Source organism: Nasonia vitripennis, chromosome 2, assembly GCF_009193385.2.
Source record: "Nasonia vitripennis strain AsymCx chromosome 2, Nvit_psr_1.1, whole genome shotgun sequence".
Lineage (NCBI taxonomy): Eukaryota > Metazoa > Arthropoda > Insecta > Hymenoptera > Pteromalidae > Nasonia > Nasonia vitripennis.
The window spans coordinates 12056138-12078455 of record NC_045758.1 but is presented as its reverse complement, the minus strand read 5'-3'; the positions used below and the strand labels follow the sequence as shown (position 1 = coordinate 12078455).

Here is a 22318-nt window from a genome sequence, read left to right as displayed (position 1 = left end):
ATTCATAAATAAATTTGCGATGAATGAGTGGAAAGTAAATGAGGTTCTGCGCGTTTTTTGTTAATAATAATTGCATATTGTTTATTTACGAAAATCGTTGCGTATCGTGCAGTCAGAATCGATGCAGATACAAGCACGTATATAAATCAAATATTTTCACTATCGTCTACTTTGTTCAAGTACTTATATATATTTGCGTGGCAACAACGGCGCTCCCAGAGATACACGTTGCCCTGGAGCTCGTACATAAGTTACAAGCGTGTTTTACTCGCAGGTTGCCCTTAGACAGGCTATACACAATAACGTTAGTAGTCAACCTGCGAGTAAAATCGCCGGAATTCGGCCCTACGGGTTATAACTATAATATTTACAAAGATATATCGTAATCGTCACAGAGTTGAAAATTAAATATTAAAATTATAATGGATGCGCTTTCGTTAACGAATTTGTTTATACGATTTTCCTACGACGTTTCAACAATTAACGATGAGATTCACGAATGCAGGCAGTTCGATTAATACATTGTTGTTGACATATACGATATTACATTAGTCGACATACAGTTACAGAAAAATTGTTGGTCTTTGAATTTCGTTAATAACAATTTCAGTTATCATATGTACAAGTATATGATAAGTAATAATATAATAAGTGTCTTAAAAATCGCGCGTTCGTCAGAGAACAATTGATTCGTTACGAAAAACTCTTTTATACAAAAGAAACAATATATCATCAGACTTTCATAGTGTGTATAATATTATATAAGAGACGTTTCCAAAATTTCAAAACATCGAATCGCACAAAAAGATTCTCGACAAACGCTCCAACAATAATTTGCCTCACAAAAAATTCGAGCCATATTTGATCACAAAAGCGAGAACCGGGATGCTTTTTCCGAAAATACCTCGCTTAGCCTTTCAAAATTGATTTTTTTTTTCCTTTGTCTTCGTGTGTGCACGTGTCAGCGTGTGTCCATATGTGTGTCTGCGTAAACAAGTGTATACAACAATACGTGCGAGTGCACGTCCTAGAAGAAGCTTTACATAATACTAGTTTTTTCGCTTATCGCAATTCACATTTTCATTGTAAGTTTCGCATAGTTATATATGTACTGCATCGCCTTTTTTATCAACTTAAGTCACTATGCGTGGCGAGGAATGTTTCGTAAATTAACGGTAATTATATTTACAAATAAAACTCTTTCGCGTTTGCTACTCATGCGAGAACACGGTAATCGAATAAAGGCAGAAGAGGAAAAGAAATCAAGTATCGTCGCCCCGAAAACAGAGCTAAAACATAATCGCACACACGCATACGCCCGATATCTCTTTCCTTATACACTAGGGATTTGCATACACACCCGGCTGCGGAAGAGAGTCTCAGACATACGAAAACATAACGCGATTATACCGACTCTGCTCGAGATGAGCGCAGGTCGTTTAAATCGTACACGTACATACATACGCTGCAAGTAAGACGAAAACTGAGAACGAGATACACGCTGCAGGAGCAAAGAACAAAGCAGTCTATAACGTGACGAGTAAACGCACAGAGGCACGTACTTATACATGTAATCATATGATATACGAAAAACAGAACAAACTCAAATGACACGTGCTTTTCTTCACACGACCTGGACGATCTGCAGGGTGTTATGCGCCAGTTGGCTCATGCCGTTCCTGCCCTCGACGTCGGTGGTCTCGATCTGCTCCTTGAGCAGTTCCAGCTCCCTGATCCCCGAGACCGTGACCTCGTACTTGTGCGTGACGAGACTGCGGTAGAAGTGAATGGCGAAGGCCAGGAAGATTATGAGGACCGGGACGAGGACGATGCAGGCCGACCAGGCCGCGACCTGCGAGAAATCGTAGAACTTGACCCAGCAGAGGATCGCGATCTCCACGAGGAACAGGAGCAGTCCCAAGAGGGTCGAGAAGGCCCAGGCGACCTCGATGTACCAGTGGAGACGCTCGTGGGGCGACTCGTGGACCAGGCTGATGCTGTGCAGGTTGCAGACCGCCTCGATGTTCGGAAGGATGCAGGTCGATATCATCAGGGCCAGCATGTGCACCGCGACCAGGAGCGTCGTGCAGACCGCGAAGGTCACCAGCATCTCCTTAGGAACTTTCGTGTCCGAGTTCAGTTGGACCTCGACCATGGCGACCTGGAAGAATGCGAAGCGAACGTGAAAGTGAACGTTTTAGAGGCAGTGGTTTAAAAGGGAAACTTTACCATGGCGAATCCGGAGAGCAGAGCCGAAGTTTTGCTGGACGCCTTGAGCTTCGCCCTGCTGAGCTGGAGCTTTCTCCAGGCGAGGTATCCCGGCGTGTGCAGCCCATCGCCGGACTGCGACATCTTGGACTGCGACAAGAAGCATAAATGTAGTCCGTTATAACTCGTACCGCGGCCGCGCAACGTATACACGACAAAAAGCAAATATACAAGCCATCGATCTCGCGCTCGCAACTCAATAAACAACAATCTCGATTAATCATCGATATAGACCGCACAGAGACACAGAGACTAAAGCTAATCGGGATCCATCAGCTCGTATGGCGGCTGCGCATGACTCAAGGATCGCATAAATCTGCACGTGCGCATCGCAGAATCGCAATCAAATATATAAAAAAAGAAGCGGAGGGAGGAGGGAGGTAATTTTTTTGTTCTATTAAAAAAAAGCACCCTGTCGCGCGCTAAAATCAGCCATGAGAACAAGACGTACCGAACAACGATGGTGCCAACGGAGGAGCTTGTTGCGAATCCCGCGGAGGGCAAAAAAACCAGCAGGTGCTGAACCAAACAAAATAACATGTGTACGATTAAAATTAAACAAGGTATAAAATATAAGGTTGGACCTTTTTCTGTTTTAAAGTATAAATGTTTACAGAGGGTATGCGGGATAATACAATTGTGAGAAATTCGAATATAAGCGGGATTTTTTCTGTTGCTCGAAGGCGATCGCGGTGTGAGAAAAAGCTGAGCGCGACTGCGTGGGCGGGAAAATGAAAAACAGGAAGTGGCAACGATAGCATGCGTAACTTGTAAATTGCGTGCATGTGTGTGCGCGTGCGTGGCATTGCATATGCATACGATAGTGATAACAACAGCGATTTCCTTACGTGTGAATATAATAAAGTGCCACATCACATTGATCTATTAAAACACAGAGAATCGTAAAGGTCGATGCGATCGGAGATTCGGACTTACGGTTGTGTGTTATGTGGCGCACACGTCGAGAGAGATGCGGCAAGCGATATTTCGGAATTGATACAATAGACAGTAAATATAGTGTTAGTTTTGCGATGTTTCTTTTGTTTTTTTTATTAGCGTTACTGTAAGATAACCGTATCGAGAGTGAGTGCAGTGTTTTGTGAAAACTTCCATGAACGACGATGAGGAATATTATTAGATATCTCGGATTTAATTCGATCGTATAAAAAGTTATCTATACGACAGCTGCGCGTGCTTTTATAAGCACAGCTCGTGTGCACAAAATCGAGCGTAAGTGCAAAGACGTGTATGACTATAGTGTACGCACGTATGCGCGCGAGAGATCAGATACAATGATAAAAAATCACTTTCATGGAATTATCGTCACCAGCTCTCGTGTATTAGTGCAATAAACATTAGAGAAAAAAATAATTGCGCTGACAAAAAACAAGACAGATATTAATATAATCCCGTGTGTATGTATAACGCGTCTGAAATTTAATTACACAAGACAAAAAGACTAACCTGGCAAGTGTGGATCCGCTTGTGGAAGCAGTGTCCGTTAGATCCGTGCAGATGATGCGCATGTGAGTGCGAATGAATGGGTGGCGGGTGTAAGTTGGGAGGTTGGCCGGCCCCAGCCTCCGCGCCAAACACTGAATTCCGTCCAGTGCTCGTCGACCATACAGACATTAGGGCAGGAGCTTTGGTGTACTTCGGCGACACTGCAATTAGTTTTTTTTTCTTTCGTCAAGCTTTCTCGTCACCCATAGACACACCAGCCACGCCAAGATACGATCGCCCTCTCCAAGTTTAACAGTATTACAATTACATAAAGCGATCAAGAGCTCGTGCCTCTGCTCCTCGAGAGAAAGAGGGACCTCAAAGAGTTGGCCGTGTGCACCTAACGGCAATTTATCATTTCGCGCGCGCGCACCACCGGGCTCTATTGCCAAGTTCGAGGCGAGCGCCGGACTTATTTTCGAGACGGACAATCGACGGACTGTTCGCTCTCTAGATATTTCGCTTAATTTTTGCGAATGTAACGTACAGAAGGACGAGAGTATACGGCTCTGGCTCGAAGCGATACCACTGCACTCGAAATAATATGCAGAAGCTTTCAATTTCGCGATGCGAAGCGCACTGCGCTGCTGCAAGCTGTAAAACATTTTTACGGCTCTCTCCGCGCGCCGTTGCGGAATTAACGGCCGGATAAAAAATTCGCGTCGAGACTTTTTGTTTTAGCGGCGACGAATAAGCCGCTCCGCGAATAAATCAGGAGATCGAATACATTGTACGCTGTACACTGCGATTCTCGCGCGCACAAAGAAAATATTTTTAAGCGCCGCGAAATTTACGCAAATTAAAAAATAAGTAAATTTCTTCCCGCAGATTAAAGTCAGCGCTGAGATCGTTGCGCAAGTGTGGGCGGCTTTGAGAAGAAAAACTCGGTTAAAAAGCGACGCGCGAGTATCAGCAGCAGCAGCAGCAGCGGCGGATGTGTCGCGCCGGGAGCTGAGAACAACTTCATGGATTGGAAGCGCGTGTGCGCGCGGCTGATTCATACGCGACGCCACATGGAGAGGCGTGTGATACGTCTGTCAATGTGTGGGTCAGGGTAAGAGAGCGAAATAATTTTTTTTCCATTTTGCGCCGGCACGTACAGAGGCAGTCGTGCAATTGCTGGGTATAGTGCGTGTGAGCACATGCTGGAAACGAGGATATTCTCTCTCTCTCTCTCTCTCTCTCTCTCTCTCTCTCTCTCTCTTTTTTTCTCAATTTTGAAGTGCGAGGTCGAGCCGCGAGGAATTCGAACAAACGTTCGGTGCTAATTTTAGCCGGGAGTTTTATAACGTTTTTACGAATCGGGAGGCACGAAAATAACCCGAAAGACGAGTATTTAGTGCCAATTAGCTATCGATGTACGAACGTTATTATGGGCTCCTCGAGCTTTGTTTGGGGATCGGGTTTCGTGAACTTGCTTGTTGACGACTCCCCGCAGTGCTTACTGCTCCGATATTCGTTTCAAGGAAAACAAACGATTTTTAACGCTGTGCGAACGAAAAAATTGATCGAGCTGGCTGAAGTGTTAACTCGATTTTTCAAAGAAGATAATCTCCAAACTAATCGTCCTCTTGAATTAGCCCAAAACAATGTACAATCAAAGCGTAATAGCAGCGTGAGAAAGTTTCGCAGAGGTGTTACATCTACGGCTCTTTGATATACAGAGATAAGGATAACGCGTATAACGTTCTATATATAGTATATACACGCGCGGATCTCGGGTAGAGAGAAGCGCGCGCTCTTTGATTCAGGCTCTCGAGACAGAATATCCCACGGCCAATCAGACATTTCCGAGACAGCTCGATCATTTATCTGCGTCCATTAGTCTGTCGGACGCGCATCGCGGGAGCAATCTCATTCGAAGGAAGTGATATAAATTTTTCTCCAGCGTACACAATCGCTCGAAATTGCTCCGAGCTCAATTTTTTTTTCTCAAGGCACGCACGCTGCTATACGAGTGGGATAGAACTGTTGGGCGCGATTATAACAATGCCAAACAAAGTCGAATTTTCTTCCGAGGAAGCGTGTTTGCGGCTAATCGAGTCAATTTTCTCAAGTTCACTCGAGATACGAGAGTATAAACAAATGCCGTTTGCTTCGGGCAAACAATCGCACGGGAATTTGCTTTGCGCTTGAGCCTGTTCGTAAATAAGTCACTCACAATAGGTCTAAACTATACACAGAGGCGTTAAGATAAAGCCGTTGCGGTAGGAAATAGCCTAAGAATACGTTATGTATCAATTTTTTGCTGATTTAGTACCTCCAGGCCCTAATATTATTAATTAAAAATTCATATGTTTGAGTAGTTTTTAAAACGGCAGCTCTCCAATACGCCGGCTCAAAGGATAAAGACCTAACCTATAACGTACGGGCATTGGAGTACATGAATTACAGTCATCATGGATTTATTTTGATTTTCAAGCATTATCTCTCAACTCTATTATGATTTTTGAGAAAACAATAAGGTTATTTTATGTATTAACATTTACCTGTGTTTATACATCTATATACATTTTCATGCTTCGCGCCGCCATATTGATTACGTGAGCTCTCAATCGTTTAAACGTATCATTAGCAAACCAAATTTTCAAAACCTTATTACTCAACAAATATTGCAGAAAAACCCGTAACTTTTGTACTTTTGTGTAAGATTTATTTTTAACTTTATTTTAAAAAAGGTTTTAAAAATCATGTCTGTTCCCTATTCGCGCTCGAGCGTATAGAACGTGACGAATTACGCGCTAGATGGAATTGGGTCTCTATGCGCGTCTCTGCACTCTCTCGGCCGTCGGAATATAACGCGATGCATCGTTTCGATATTGTGACGGCTGCTCGTCGCGCATCATCATCATCAGCGCTATGACGCACATCTGACTTTGATATTTAATCGTCGCTCTGCAGTCTCTCTCTCTCTCTCTCGCTCGCTGCTCGTTTTTTTTTTTTTTTTTTTCACAACCGGCGACGATAGTCGCAACGCGATAATACAGTCCGGCATGACACGTGTCTTCGCGGTGTTTTGCTTTGGCGGCGACTTTTTCGACCGCTTTTTTCGCCTCCGCATTTGCATTTTTCTGCTGGACCATTTTTGATACTGCAACCCTGAGCTCATCGTCGGTGTATTGATAAACGTAAACAGTAGCTTTCCAGTGACTACTGTCGAGCGAAAATTTCAGTGCATAAAATACGACGCTTGGATAAAAAAATGGTACCGAGAGTGTATAGATAGCCGCGGCATTAGCATTAATCAATATTCCACGCAACGCGTGGCTAATTGCCACCTTTAAAAAGTCTTATCTCGCCGTGTATATACGCAATGTAATAATCGACGAAAAAAAGAAGCAGAAAATCATCGCGTTCTAAAAGGCAGGCAACGTGTAATACAAAGCAGAACTCATGCGACGCGCTTTCGCAATAAGAGACGCGACGAGAAAATAAACCGCGGAATCGGCTAAATTTGTATACTAGTAAGGTTGCCTCAAGATCAAGGGCCGGCAGGAGCCAAGAGCGATTAACAATGCCGCGAATAAACCGCGCGCACCGGCAATAGAGAGAAAGAGAGAGAGAGCAGAAAAAAAGGCAGGTACGCACACAGGGTGCACGGCTTTCGCGAATTCGGATTTGGAGCAAGGCCGAAAAGTCGTAGTCGTCGTCGGCGCGGTGTATATTCAGTGTAAGTAGTTAAGGCGCGAATGTCAGAGAGTCGTGCTCTGTTGCTCAATTTTTTTTCCGGGATCCGTCGAGAGGCTATCTCTAATTGATATATACGGCGCACAGCTGCGCGCAGGCAGTCTCTGCGATCAGAGTGTGGGAAAGCGATGTTGTTGGACTTACTTTTATATATGGTATCGTATCTTTTTGTGCCAATATCACTAAAAATAATGAGTAGCCGCGTCGGGGCTGCTACATCGCTGATTCTAGCGAGCGCAAGTCTCGAGAGCTGCAGTGCAGCGCAGCGTTGTTTTAATTGCGAAACTCGAATTGGTTCGATCCCCCGAGAGCGGCGACGAAACACTATTTTTATACACCCGTCGGCTGTCATGCCCAGGCTCTCCTGTCTACGGCTTCTTCATCTACTCTTATTCTCCTTGTTCACTCGAGGCGTCACACAGCTGACACCGCGGCAGCTATTACGGTGCGCGACTACGTGCGCATGTCGCTGATGCACAGACACGCGCGCGCGCGCGCGCGCGGCTCTACTGTGTAAAGTGTGCAAGCGCGTGTATTTGGGAAAGAAAGAGCGAAAATGAGGACGACGGCGGCGCTTGAGGTTATACGCCTTACCATTTTGCGAGCTCAGGTGGGCAGTCTACGGGCCATTCTCGCAGCGACGATGCACGATCACACTTTTACGTATACTGTCACACTCGACGACGAGAGATATGCGAGCGTTGTATCTGCAGCGCGAGAGGGATGTACAGTTGGCGACCACTCGATCCGGACGCGGCGGCTGCGGCACTACCTAGTATGTGTAGCAGAAGAAGCGGCAGCCGCGAGCGCGCGACGGACATGAGCGAGAGAAATGCCGAGTCGAGCCGAAGCCGAGCCGAGCCGAGACGAAGCGCCGAGAGCCGCGAGTTTTTCGATTATATGTGTCTCATTCGCGCCCGCGCGCATGCTCCTTTCGTACTTGCGCTTTTCGAGAGCATGTGCCTCTCGAGTTTTTTTTCTCACGACTGTCATCGTGTTTTACTAACAGGAGCTCGTCGCGCGTTTCGCGTTTTTAATTGCTACAAAGCGGCGGAGTTAATAACGCGCTCGCGCAGAAGAGGGAATGGCGTAGGCAGTTGGGCGAAAATTGGACGACACTCTGGCACTAGACTACTCGTCTTGGCGTTATATTACGCGTACCAAGTTCAAGGCAGAAATTGCAAAATCTCGGAAAGGGAAATGGAGAAAGAGAGAGAGAGAAGAATCGCAAAAATGGCAACCGAAACGTACACAAAGCGAATCTTCGCGCAAGTGTACTGACTCACGGTGTGTATAAATAATTTCGGGGATTCAAGGTATGACTATTAAACGCTGCATACCTCTCGCCTACATGCACCGATGCGCTCGATTCGTTGTGCAATACGATTTATCGGCCTTTTTACCTAACTGTGTTAAAATAATGAATATTCGGACTAATAATAAATCGCGCAGCCTTATAAATAGAGAGGCGCGAGCATAGCTTATTTTACCAACGACGAAATGGAATATCGTAAATGTTTCGGCAGAATGCGCGCAAAGTTCATTCAAATAAATTCTAATTTTGCAAGTCGCGCACGGCCTGCGTGTCTGTCTGTTTTCCGAGCAAACATTAAGTCCCGGCCGGGAAAACAAACTGCATCAGGTTCAAAATTCGTTTTATTAAGATATCGGCTCTGATGCTTGTGTTTGACACTATTCATCATACGTTGTGTAGTATAGGAGCATGCAAGAAGGATCGATTTTACCGGTGCGGAGTATAGTGTGTCGCCTAAACGCGACTGAATTCTTAATGGGGCGAGAATTCAGATTATCGCAGTAGTGGCCTATACCGGTATTATATTTAAAGCAGGCGAGAAGGTCGCGGTGGGTGATTAAATATTCGAGGCGTATCTTTATGTCATACGCGAGCGGCGTCGTCGGATTTGGGCAGCTTTTCACGTCACTGAACACACTTCTTATATTATATGCGCGTATTACATTCACTGTACACAATATATCCACACGTCGTGTAGCGAGCACAAAAATAATAGCAACAATATAATTGCGAATCAACCTTATTATTTTTATCTCTCTATACACTGCTCCTTCGTGCGCGATGCGACGAGGCTAACTATACGACATGGTCTCGTTGGCGATTCCTCGAAAACTATACTGTCGCTAAGAATTTTTATCGTCATTTTACATCTGCAAAATCACGGCTCGTAACATCCTGTTTGCGCTATTCTATGCGCTGCCGCCGCCGCGACCGCCGCCGCTGCAGTATCTATTGTGCTCTCAACTTAGTTATAATTTCTCTCCATCATTTTCCAGCTGAAATTGCAGGAACGATTTTTCCCAGCCATTAATTTGTCAATATTAAATACACGAGAGGCAGCGGATGCGTGGCGGCGAGGAATGGAATTTCGATATAAAATCCAAATTTATGATATTTTTACGAGGATGGAAAATCAGCACGAGGAATCGTTCGAGAAAATTACCGAGCGTTGGATGCGTTATTTCTTCTTTTTCTCGGTTTTTATTTACAGCGCGCGTTATTTAATAGAATTATGACTTTTCCCGATAAATTCTTACAGATAAGCCTCTCGTTTTCGAAGTGTTACAAAACTCGTATAAGTAAGAGGAAAATCCCTGATGCGGGCATACAGCTTCTGACTAAGTTTAGCGATTTATGAATAATAAATTTAGAAAACATTCTCATGAAGTACGTATACGTATAGTACATAAAATTATATATGAGCGAGAGAATCGGCAAATTAGCAATAACGACATGCAATAAGATTCAAATCCACGTAGATAACGCAGAAGTTCCGATTCAGCGAGCGAGACTTAGGCCGAGAGAAATACGTGATCTGTTTTACGACTTACAAAAATTTCGACGGCTCCTTCTCGCTGTCTGTACGTGTTTGTTTTTTCTGTGTTTTCTCTGCGCGAGCTGAGAAAAAGCCGTGACCAGCAAAACTCTTTTCTCTCTCTTCCGAGACTTTCTCTAGTCGCACACACTGTCAGCAGTTAGTACTTGGTTAAGGAATTGGCAACTACGAGCAGAGCATTAAAGAAGCCAAGCGATATACAACCAATTGAGCAATTATCATAATGTTACGGTGATTGACCGTTATACTCTTTCTGCTGCGACGTTCGATCTCGGCCAATCAAATCTACAAAACAAACAGATTATCCAGCGTGCATGTACGTACTATGGGATGCCATCGTGTAAAGTATAGAATATTTCAAATAAGTGAATTTTTTTTTCACAAAAAAAGACACAAAGTTTACCGCACTTTTCTCAATCGTAACACGAGCGAAGGAAGCGCTCGATACAATCGAACTTTCCGATGCGATCAGAAGCCGCGCGCGAGCTTCCGCGAACTAAACTCAGCCTCTGACTATTAAGGAATACAAAGCTGGCCAGTTCTGATCGCGTGCGCCTGAGCCTTTCAAAAGTCGTCGGCCCCTTATTCGACGAAAATTCCAAGCCGACCATGTGGCCATGAAAATGCATCTTTCTCTCTCCCTCGTGCGTGAGTGTGTGCCTCGTTACACGTCGAGCCGAGCTGATCGATTTTTGGCGATGCCGGTTCATGGTGCCGGAGCAATTGTATTTTTGGCGGTATATTTCCTGATGAAAGCCGGTTCTTTAAATTCGCATACGTCATAGAGGAATTTTTTCATCCCGAACGAGAGTCAAGTATAGAAAAGGAGGAAGGAATTGAACGTAATTTCAAGATCACAATGTCAAGATGCGCGCAGCTCTATTTATAAACAAATATTTTATGTTTTCTTTTTCGAGGAACTGACGCGAATACAAAATTATAAACAATACGTAATACCGCGCGGAACGAAATAAAATAGGACGCCGGAAAATACCGGATTGCGCATCTAAAGTCGCAGGGATGAAAGTAGAATGATAATGATATCGACAGAAAAAAAGGAAAAGTTGTGGATTGCATCAGTAGCATAATATTGACTTCTTTTGCAAAATGCACTGGAGACAGCTGGCAACGCCATCTCGCAGGTTCTGCTTCAAGCGTTACATAAATTTGAAAGTGGTAATTAAGGAATGAAAACGCCTCAAGAATGTACTTTACGAGGTTGAGCACGAGTCGGCGAAACAAATTGGAATGTTTGGCCATCGAGTCTATATATCTTGTTGGGAACAATTTTTTATCTACAGAGTAAAACGTGAAAGAAATGCTGAGAGGTACATCTGGTTATAGTTGATGAATCAACGGTTAGATGTCCCTCTATGCGCATGAATTAAACGCTACCCACACGCGCGAGGCTTGTAAATTTAACCGGAGCGATCAGTCGCAATACCAGTGAGAAATTGCGCATGTGAACTTTCATTGGTTTAAAGCATACTAGTATTTTTATGAATTTAATGATGATTATGCAGACAAAGCTTATCAGCTGGAAATTAATCGCTCGCATTTTTTATAAGTATCCGTTGAAGCGTTTGACAACATTTTATATCCAAGAAATACTGCTGCCCGAATTCCATTAACGAAAATTGCACAGTAGATGGAATGTTTTTTTTTGCCAAGGCACAGGTTTGCGACACACCGGCGCACGTCGAACTCTTATCGCTAGTAAAAACTCTTTCCTCAATAAAGAATCGTTTCGCGACTTTTCGACAATATGCTCTAAAAGGAATCTTTGAGCACACAATTCTATTACCGCGTGTGGAACGAGTATACGGTATAACTGCTCGTTAATCTTTACGTAAACGCTGAAAGGAATAACAAAAGTTAAAGCCGCATGCTTCAATTGCAGTTCTCGAACCAGTCCATTCAAATATTCCAAATGAATAGTTTCAAATTAATAATCATCTACTATTAGTCACGCTCTGTGCTTCTTCGCACGTTACACACGAGCTCTCCGACGATCAATCATCGCATTTGCATAAGCGAAGAATATATTTCACAAAATAGTATCGGTACAGGTGATTCAGCATAATCCTCCCATTCGAGCTTCATTAGAGGCCTCTACTTTGTAGCGATAGTGAAAAAATTCACATCCACTTAGGACAATAATCATAGGAGCAAACAACTCGACTTCCTCGATCCGACAAAAAGTATACCATCAAGCAAAATCTCGCTCGTTAAAACCTCAACGATCAAGCTAACGACACTTCGATGCTATATTGCAAAACTATCCTTTCCCAATCTTGGCCGAATTGTGTCAGCGGCGCATATAACCAACCCTTTCGCAAAAACGAGGAAAAAATCCAGACACTCGCACACAGCGCAGGTGCAATCATAATCGAATCTGCAGCGAGAAAGTTCGAGGCGCGAAAGGTGTATGCGGAGAGGCCGCAATAAAGTGAGTATATCGGAGAGGAAACCTTGGTGCTGCCGATACACAATGCCGCACGATGTAAGCTCGCGCAGGCGAGAGAGGGACTGACCGCTACTGCCGTAGAGAGGGAGAGAGAGAGAGAGAGAGAGAGAGAGAGAGAGAGAGAGAGAGAGAGAGAGAGAGAGAGAGAGAGAGAGAGAGCGCGCGTTCTCCTTCGCGATCGGCGGACACTAGTCGGCGATCGGCTTTCGAGCAGACTTCTCAGCTGAGTTTGCACTCTGCCTCGAGATCGGGAGCACGCGGGATCGGTGCGCGCGACGTCTTTGCATTATTAGTGGTACCGCTTGCATTGATTTGCATCGTCAGTTCGAACCGTGTCGCGGTCTGCGCCGTGAGAGCTGTTCCGCTTGTCGACCTGTGATCTACTTGATTTTTGACGAGGTTTGTCAGTATACTTTAAATTTTATTTTTTGAGGATTGACGTATTTAATCGCTCTGACTCGCGTTTTATAGTTGCGTTACGATTAGCATGATTCGACTATGTTTAGAAAGGATGTCGAGAAATATCGTAATTAGCTGGACTATCACGAAAACAATAAACACGGACTGATAAGATAAACCGCAGCATTGCAGCCGGCGCATTAATTAGTCTGCCCTCGGGCATCCTTGACCCAATGAAAAAAACGCGCATCAGCGCAACTTTTTCGTCAAAAGAGCGATTAGATACGCCTAACCCTTTCCCCGCAACATCCTAGCCGTAAATAACCAAACTGTCACTCGTGTTAATAGCCAGCAGACGTCGTCGATTCATCTCGCACTATACGCAGCGGGTCAAGCATCTCTTGTGAAAGAAAAAAGTGCACAGCGTGTAACAAGTATGACGCCTTCACTGAAACTCGCCGACGATCAGCGCTTCGCGCTCATGAAGGTAAGATCGATCGGTGGATAAGGCGAAAGCGTGCGCGAGTTTATGCGCGCTACACATCGGATTATCCTCGTTATGGAAAAGCGCCGGTTTCTAAACTTTCCGTCTCGCGCTCTTACTTTGATTGTTTTCGCGTTAACACGCCCACGCAGCCGCGATAGAGAGGACGTTGATCCAGCGCTCGCGCGTACGCGCAGAAAATGCAGGCCTTTCCTCGTTAGCAGGATTCCGCTGAATTTCGCAACGCAGTGCCAAGTGAATGTTTATACGTAGGGTACGCTTTTCCTTTTCTTTTTTTTTCATAACAATGTAGTTTCTCACTTTGCACAGTCGCGCGCGTAAATAAACGTTGATTTATCGTATAGACGCACGCGTTTCGACACACTGGGTACTGGGTTCGCGCACAGCTATATTACGAAGTAACGCGATTCCCTAATGTGTGTATAATGTGTGCGCGCGCAAACTATGGGGAGAAATATAATTTAGCGGATCGGTGTAATCAAAACGAAAGTCTCTCTCGAGGGACGTACACGGCGCACGCACACACACACACACACACAAGCGCGCAGGTTATCGAACCGAGGTGTCGATCGAGGTCAGCGAATCGCGATTGGACGTGAGAAAATGCTAATACAGAGACGTTCGCGCTGGATTTTTCATTGTCAACAGAAGAATCGCGTCACGTGGATCCAAATATTTAGCGACGACGCGGTTTTTTATAAGTCACGTATAATTATCTGATACACAAAACGAAAGTTCGAAAATGCCTGTCATGTGTAAAACAATCGACTTCCAGGCGCGTACAGGTGCATCTTACACACACACACACACACATACACTCGGACGTCGGAGGCCTGCAATTATGGAAAAAGTGACGCACGTTTCGCGACAAAGACGAATGTGTGCTGTGTATGTGTACCCTCGAGACAATTAGAAACCAGTTTCCCATCAACGAGAGGAACTCTTCTTCTCCTCTCGCGGAGGATATAAATTTGTTTCGCCGAGCGAAGGTTTTTCATCGGGCATTTAATCCGCTGGAAATCATACAGCGAGGCATTAGTGTATACGACCTGCTGAAATAATACCCGCGGCGATCAGCGCTGAATAATTTCCTAGATCGGTTCGAGGCCGGTTGCGCAACTCCTTCCTCCGAAGCATTATTATCCTCGAATTCCGTGCATCGATTTGCCCGGCACACGAATATTCGCGTTTATTTGTATTTAACTCGCATACGCGGATGAGATCGATCCGAGCGCACAAGGTCATACCCACACGATATCCGGCGAATGGATTATTCCGAAATCCGTCGATATGGGCACGTTCGCGAGCGTACAGATGCATCGAAAAGGACGTAATCTCGGGGGAATTATCTCGCAACGTGCAGTTCTGGAATCGAGTCCCAGCTGGTTCTTACCTGGTATGACCCACTTCGAGTGGCGTAACTCGCCTAACGCAAAACTTGGCCGGATTAATCCGTGCGGTCGCGTGCACGACTAGTGCACCTTCAAAACTTCAAAACAAACCCAGAAGACAGTACGCGCACGCATACCTGTTTATCGCCGGCGCGCAAACGCTGTCCTCTAAAGAGATTGTAATGTATATGATGTGAACACGCGTATACGCGTTGCTAAATATGGAACGTCTTTCTCGAAGCGACGATTTTCTTTGTGTATTATCTCACACCCGTGAATTCATAACGTCTCCGATTATTACTTCACGATATCATTTATACACGCTCGAATGACGATACGCAGTGGGCCGGTAAATTTTCCAGCTGGCCGGCGAGAGTGAGAGGTCATTTGCATAATTGAAACAAATATCGAGTTATGAATATAAATCAGCGGCATTATTATAAAGGCGGGACGGTCGAAGGGCAGAGCTCCAGTTCAGAGTTCAATCTTGCCTCGTTACGTGCGAATTTTTACTTGTTATTTATCGCGCGAGCGTCTAATTGTCGATCCGACCGATCATCGTCGATTCACTATCCAGCGGGATGGGATACCTCATTGACATAATCACCAGAGTAATTACATTGTTTACTCGATTCTCTATCGTCTTCGATTCACCGAATGCAAAACACAGCGTTGATATAACAATTAAGAGCCGCTAATGAACGAAGGTGCTTAATCGACGGTAGCAGCAATCTCAATAGCGGCAAGAATGAAAAAAAGTTAAATTCGATTAGCTCGGCGTCGTGGCATTGACTGAATACGCAGGTGTTTTGGATTGCGCCATCTCGAAAATTGACCTCGTCCGCGACCGCCGGATAAGGTGGCCATACGGGACGACTTCGAAGAGGCGTGTCTATATATGTGATGCATCGAGCGAACGTCGCCCTTGACTCGACCGAGATCGCACACGCTCGCTGACTTTTGTATAATAACGCTATTATTGCAACCGTGTGAGCGTCGAATCTTCATGCGAACTATTAATGAATTCACGGACGAAAGATTTTTATTTTTTTTTCTTCTTCTACACGCAATGCCGATTCTACGAATTTTCGCAAAAAATAAAGTGCAAAACTATCGAGACGATGTCATATAAACTTTTCATTGAGCTGACGCAGGCGATGTTAATTTTTGTTTGACGATAAAGGAATGCCGCGCATATACCGGTTTTCGAGCAAGCTCGATCTCTTTACGACGTGGTTGATAGACTGTATAAAGCTTTTTTGCTTCATAAACCACAGCGCGACATGCAAATGCCGCTCGATCGTCTCGATCGTTTTATTTTTCTCTTTCGTTCATCGGGAATTTTCCTCGATCGTCCAGTTTCGCAGATCACATCGTGCCGCGTATGCCTAATGTGTGTGTGGAATCGCTTATTTATACTGCCGAGAGAATTAATACGCACAGGTATGGGGAGATGACCGATATTTAGTGAAAGTGAAAGCCGCAGTTAATGCGCGAAGACTGGCCTCAGCGATATTTCTGTGTGTGTGTGTGTGTGTGTGTATGTATTTCAGAAGCTAGTACCATTCAAGGCGAGGATAGCCTTTTAATTGCACAATATACACGTCGTTTCTAAATTTTAGGATTATCTTCCCATTATCTCTACGATGTCGGATGCAGATCAGCGTTGCTTAATCGCGAGACACCTTTACACATAGTCGTTGGGTTTACGATAGTAATCAGGGTTTTATTCCGCGGCGGCTGTGCGCGTATGGGAAAAATTGTGCATAGGCGATCGGTGAGTCGAACTTGCGTTCCTTGAATTCGACCGATGGAACCGGTTTTTACGCTCGCTATTACAAATACCGGACTCAAAAAACGATAAATTAGCTGTATCTCTCTCGGACCGATGTATATGGGGCTATACATGGTGAAACTTGTTTTTTATTCTCTGTTCTATGGAATTTTTTCACCGATTTTTTTGTGGGTCAAGTGAACGATCGATCGAACGCACTGGCCGTATTTGTTTTCTCCTCTTAGAAATGCAACGAGCGACTATCTGTACAAATGTAAAAGCAGATCTCTTATAAAAGGTTAATTGATAAGTAACAGATTATATGCGCGGCTGTATTTTTTGCTCGGCCAAAGATAGATCTCGGTTACTTGATTTACGATGTAATCAGAAAAAGACAGTGATTAGTGATCGCGAAATAAAGCATATGTATTACGTTCGTTAATCAACCTACGCAGATATAACAGATATAAATTTCCATTATACCCTGGTGTAGAAACACTCAGCATCAGTTGGCGAACCGTTGGCCAAATTCGTAATTAAAAACGACATGCCATGGTTATTTTTTTTACTATCGGGTACATATAAAAAATTATCCCCGTAAACGTGTCATTATGAAGATACTTTAACTAATTACCATAGATTTAGACCCTTTAAAAGAAATTCAGATATACATTTCGGAAAAAATGCCTCCGCTTTTAACAAAAAATTCTTTCTCCCACTCCAGTTCAGACGCAGTGTGCAGGACATCCTACAGCCACATCACGACGACCAGTTCCTTCTGCGATGGCTACGAGGTACAGAGTTCAAAATTTTTTTCTCTCCTCAAACACTATAAAGACACACGTCGTGACGTTACAACAGATGTGCGTCACTGCAATCTGCGTACCTCGTACGAACTCACTAATTACATTTGCTTTTTTACTCTTTGCAGCAAGAAAATGGGACGCCGGAGCGGCCGAAAAAATGCTAAGAGATGTAAGTATGCCTTGTGAATTTTTAGTACCAATAAAAGTTTCTGCCGCGAGTCGTTGCATCAGTGACTATACACAGATCTGCTGCAGCCGTACGCTCGCTCTTTTTTTTTTTCAACGAGAGGCCGAGAAACTCGACTAGAGCCTAAATTATTTATAGGAGAAAGCGCGCGCGCGCAGTTTCAAGAGAATACACACTGCACTGCGAAGCATTTTTGACTTGGTTCACCAATTGCAATCGGTGTAGCTTCGAAGAAAATATTGTCCGTATAGGTATAATATGCATGTGATCGGGCGTGTTAAATGCTACGCTGCTTACGCGAAATCGGTGCAGCTGTATTTGCAATTGCTAAGCATGAGATGGGTAAAAAGAAACGATGGAAATGCCTATATGTATAGAGGGAAAAGCGAAAGAAAGGCATTTCTGATGGCAATCTTTTTCTCGTTTGGATTACAGCAGCGCAATAGTCGATTTGCTATGCTCGCACATTCTGATAGGACTTGCGAGTGCGTGCTCTGGGGTTACGAAAACTCGCGGTACATATAATAACGTAGCGTGAACGAAGCGAATGCGCTCGCTTAATTTTCTACCCCCTTTTTTCCCCTCTAGTCTCTGGAGTGGAGAAAGCGCTACGATGTCGACAAGCTCGACGAATTCGAGATACCCCAGGTGCTGAAGGACTATCTGCCACACGGTATCTGCGGCTACGACAAGGATAAGGCACCTGGTAAGCTATTGCTCAATATCGACAGATTTATCATCGCGATATGGGAATAAGTTAACGCACGTTTGTGATGTGGTTGCGTAGTGATCGTCATGCCGTTCGCCGGTCTGGACCTTTACGGAATTCTCCACGTCGTGACCCGAAGAGAGATGATCAAGACGACGATCAAGTTGCTGGAGAACTACCTGAGAATCTGCAAGGAGCAGAGCCAGAAACACGGCCCAGACGCTGGACAGTGCACTGTCATCTTCGACATGGAGAACTTCAACTTGAGACAGTACATGTGGCGACCAGGTATGAGAATGTGACGAATTGGAGAAGTGGTAGCGTCTACGGTAAAAAGCGTATTATAAAACCTCTTTTTGTGCCCAGCCGGAGAAATCGTTATTACGTTGATCCAAATGTACGAGGCGAACTACCCGGAAATTCTTAAAGTTTGCTACATCGTCAACGGTGAGATCGCGTTATACATTCAATCTTATTGTCAACTCGTTTAATCAACGACCGACGCTTCTCGTTTCTCAGCACCGAAAGTCTTCGCTCTCGCCTTCTCCATCGCCAAAAAGTTCATGAACGAGTACACGATCTCGAAAATCCAAATTTACAAAGCCGACCCGAACAAGTGGAAGCCCGCGATACTGCAAGTGATTCCCCCGGATCAGCTGCCCGCTCATTTCGGCGGTACACTGAAGGATCCCGACGGTAACCCAAGGCTGGCGACGAAGGTGATTATTTTTATTGCACATATACCCTGTAGCGAGTTTGGGCAAACAACAAGTGGTTGAATCATATACTCTGTGAGCATATACATATGCAAATCGCAAAGCTAATATACGCCGAAGGAGCGGCAACGGGTTTCGAGCGAAATATATTTTTAGTATATTTGCATAGGAAAAAGAGAGTTTTCCTGTACAGACCTATAGTGTATAATTCGAGCACAAAAACACGATGGTATATACGTGACCGTAGGCAAAATGATTGCGGTTTCTTTTTTGTTTGATTATAATTGCTCATCTTTAATCGAACAATTTTAATAGCTGTGCGCTACGATTTGCTTTTATTGTGCGGTTACGTAAAGTGTAAGCTTATGATAATTGAATGTGCCATTTTCCGTAATACTTGGGAGTAGAGATCCAATTTTATCTGATCAGAGAGATAAGAGCCTAATTAATTTTATTAACAACATTTTACCAGATCGATTTTTTTTCGCCCAATGGTACATGCATCTTTCTTATCGCGATGTGAAATTTTATCGAAAATTGTAATTTGTTGTATTTTTTCAAACTTATTTCTGTTTACTGATTAATACCATATTTTTTAAAATAATGTTTTCTCATAATAAAATATCGTATCTTTGTCTTTAAGATCTGCCAAGGTGGTAAGGTTCCAAAGAGCATGTACACCAACAAAGGCAACAAGGACAAGGACAAGGAAAACGTATTCACCACTGTCACCATTAAGAAAGGTGAAAAATTGAAGCTGGACTTCAATCCTCCTGAAGCAGGATCATTGCTGAGGTAAGCAAATGATTGCAAAAAGATTGACATATTATGTTCTCTATTCAATTATTAATTTTTCAATTCGATTTTCAGCTGGGAATTCCGCTCAGATGACCATGACATCAGCTTTGGAATAGTGAAGAAAATGGGCGATGGATCTACTCAAGATGTAGTTCCCATTCACAGAGTGTCTGCCCATCAACTAGATGAAGTTGGCATTGTTACTTGTGAAACTCTGGGAACTTGTAAGTTCTAAGAAAGCCACGACTTGCCATCAATGCCAATAGAATTTAAAACTAATTCAATCTGCTTGGATTTCAGATTCGGTTGTGTTTGACAACAGCTACAGCATGCTTAGAAACAAGAAAATACATCACTGCATACGTGTATTACCGCCAGGAATTACAGAGGACGATGAAGCACTAACCAAGGCATAAATAAATAAATATATATATATATATATATATATATATATATATATATATATATATATATATATATATATATATATATATATTCTGTATATATAATGAAATAAGAAAGAATCTATAGATTTGTAATATTTTTTACAAAAAAAAATTGCTTAGGTGAATGAAGATTTAATGGTTGGATCCCTCCATTGTAAATAAGAGTTTTCAGATGTTTATATTTACTTTAGATATGTATGGTAGATCATTCAAGTATGTGATATCGAATATTGATTTTGATTTTGTATTTCATACTTATGTACATAAATTTATTATAAAAAACAATGTATGTATCAACTTTACAAATACATTTATTATATATAAATCCGTGATATTCTGTATAAAATAATCCTATGAGAATTTTTTGCACTAATCATCATCCTCTGTCAACAACATCTCAATGAGTCCTTCATCTAACAAGTGATCACCTTCTAAACGTTTCTGAGTGCCCCATTTGGCTAAGGTAGGTAAAACCTTCAACTGAGTTTTAGGATTTGTTCTAAAAGGGCATTTGTTGTCCTTCCAGCTATGGAATACGAAATAGAATTAGCTTTAACAACTATAAATGAAATTTAGAACTAATATCTAAGTTTAATAAGTGTTGGACTTACAAAGGCCTGTCGCCAACTTCAACGACCACATAATTGTATTTTTCAGGTAGAGCTTCAATTCCCTTTTCTATATGTGGTTTTGCTGAAAAATAATTAGGTAAAAATTAACTTGATTTTGAGTCAACAACATATTTTAGATGCATCTGCAGCAACTGAAATTACAAGAAATGGTGCGACTATCTATCAATCTAGAAATGAAAGCACGTACCTACAACGCAGTCAGGGCACCAGCTATCCCCGTTAGGCAGTTTAGTACCGGTGTACAAAACAAAAGTAGGCTCATCGGGCTTGAAGTCTTCAATGAACTTGAGAAAATTCTCATAACCTTCTACGTGATGTTTAACCACCATATTTAATAGTTTTTAAAGCACTACGTAACAAAGCAAGCTTAAAATTAAGTTGGGATATGAAGTAAAAATCGTTTGATGGAATGCGAGAGAGTGATTAGACGCAAAAGCACTTCATTAGAAGAGGATAACGCCCTCGAACACCGCGCGATACGTACCACACTCAATGATAACACCGGTATTTGTATCCAGTGTTGCCAAACATCGCAGAAACGGTAGTTTTTGATCAAATTAGTTATCGTGCAAGTATAAAAAAATGTAGAAAAATGTACACGTTTCTGAGAACGGAAACGCCACTTGATAGTAGACTTAAATTTGGTTAAATGCGCCTTTAGCCGGAAATGCACGTATAGGTCGTGAACTATGAAGTGTCATCGTGACAAAAATATTTATGTTGAATCATCGGTGCAGTTACTCACCTTCCGCTCGCACAACGATGTCTCCGAAGTTGCACAAAAGTTTTATCCAAGTATGATAAAATACTACTAATATTTTCTTTGAAACTGGAAAAAAGTCTTGCGCGACTTTTGCAGAATCGGCGCGACGAACTTGAACTATTCTCAAAGACACTACCGTAAGCTGGCGCATAGAAACCGAATTCGCGTAAAATCCCGCACTTTTTTGGCTGTCCGACTAGCAAAAACTGCTCGCACTTGTATATTTCTTACGTGGGTCACCGGCTACGAGCCACGTATCACGGGCACTTGAGGAAAAAAAACACCCTTCGATATCTGTCCTCAGCACGGCTGAAAATTAAAAGTCCGAGAAAACTTGGCGCTCGACGTCGGCAACACCGCTAATCCTCGAATTCCCGGAATCCAATTGGCGTTGATC

The 22318-nt window shown here is 43.4% G+C and overlaps 3 protein-coding genes across 15 annotated transcripts; 1 reads left to right on the top strand and 2 right to left on the bottom strand.

Annotated features, from left to right (window-relative positions):
• Positions 1-53: 53 nt before the first annotated feature.
• Positions 54-22302, bottom strand: LOC100123236 (calcium release-activated calcium channel protein 1). 10 transcript variants are annotated; one of them, XM_031923856.2, is made up of 6 exons: positions 21904-22302; positions 3733-3932; positions 3117-3150; positions 2720-2787; positions 2230-2358; positions 54-2161 (listed from the first exon to the last, which is right to left on the bottom strand). In XM_031923856.2, the coding sequence occupies exons 1-6, from the start codon at positions 22070-22072 to the stop codon at positions 1625-1627; spliced, it is 1137 nt and encodes a 378-aa protein (XP_031779716.1). In that variant the 5' UTR covers positions 22073-22302; the 3' UTR covers positions 54-1624. The 10 variants fall into 10 exon arrangements, with proteins under 10 accessions (XP_031779716.1, XP_031779721.1, XP_031779720.1 ...); XM_031923861.1 differs by lacking the exon at positions 21904-22302 and adding an exon at positions 10324-10345; XM_031923860.1 differs by lacking the exon at positions 21904-22302 and adding an exon at positions 9512-9535.
• On the top strand, positions 12973-20811 carry LOC100123245 (SEC14-like protein 3). Of its 4 annotated transcripts, XM_031923852.1 has the most exons (12): positions 12973-13194; positions 13543-13681; positions 17589-17658; positions 17796-17839; positions 18446-18563; positions 18645-18854; positions 18933-19013; positions 19086-19285; positions 19926-20077; positions 20153-20304; positions 20381-20500; positions 20543-20811. In XM_031923852.1, exons 2-11 carry the CDS (start codon positions 13631-13633, stop codon positions 20494-20496), a joined length of 1194 nt encoding a protein of 397 aa, XP_031779712.1. In that variant the 5' UTR covers positions 12973-13194; positions 13543-13630; the 3' UTR covers positions 20497-20500; positions 20543-20811. The 4 variants fall into 4 exon arrangements, with proteins under 4 accessions (XP_031779712.1, XP_008212840.1, XP_016837972.1 ...); XM_008214618.3 differs by lacking the exon at positions 20543-20811 and having other exon boundaries at positions 12975-13194; positions 20381-20541; XM_016982483.2 differs by lacking the exon at positions 20543-20811 and having other exon boundaries at positions 12975-13198; positions 20381-20541.
• LOC100120220 (thioredoxin domain-containing protein 17) lies at positions 20755-21886 on the bottom strand. Its single transcript, XM_001607163.6, has 3 exons — positions 21346-21886; positions 21138-21219; positions 20755-21052 (listed from the first exon to the last, which is right to left on the bottom strand). Exons 1-3 carry the CDS (start codon positions 21485-21487, stop codon positions 20896-20898), a joined length of 381 nt encoding a protein of 126 aa, XP_001607213.1. The 5' UTR covers positions 21488-21886; the 3' UTR covers positions 20755-20895.
• Positions 22303-22318: the final 16 nt, after the last annotated feature.

Bases quoted from the DNA above. Each gene is read 5' to 3' on its own strand.
- LOC100123236 (XM_031923855.2), bottom strand. From the start codon at position 7,810: ATGACAGCCGACGGGTGTATAAAAATAGTGTTTCGTCGCCGCTCTCGG. The intron at 2,788-3,116 runs GTAAGGAAATCG...TGTTTGGTTCAG, and splicing joins GCACTTTATTATATTCACAC to CACCTGCTGGTTTTTTTGCC. The intron at 2,359-2,719 runs GTACGTCTTGTT...TTCTTGTCGCAG, and splicing joins GTTGGCACCATCGTTGTTCG to TCCAAGATGTCGCAGTCCGG.
- LOC100123245 (XM_031923852.1), top strand. From the start codon at position 13,631: ATGACGCCTTCACTGAAACTCGCCGACGATCAGCGCTTCGCGCTCATG. The intron at 19,014-19,085 runs GTGAGATCGCGT...CTCGTTTCTCAG, and splicing joins AGTTTGCTACATCGTCAACG to CACCGAAAGTCTTCGCTCTC. The intron at 20,305-20,380 runs GTAAGTTCTAAG...CTTGGATTTCAG, and splicing joins TTGTGAAACTCTGGGAACTT to ATTCGGTTGTGTTTGACAAC.
- LOC100120220 (XM_001607163.6), bottom strand. From the start codon at position 21,487: ATGGTGGTTAAACATCACGTAGAAGGTTATGAGAATTTTCTCAAGTTC. The intron at 21,220-21,345 runs GTACGTGCTTTC...ATTATTTTTCAG, and splicing joins GTGCCCTGACTGCGTTGTAG to CAAAACCACATATAGAAAAG. The intron at 21,053-21,137 runs GTAAGTCCAACA...CGTATTCCATAG, and splicing joins GAAGTTGGCGACAGGCCTTT to CTGGAAGGACAACAAATGCC.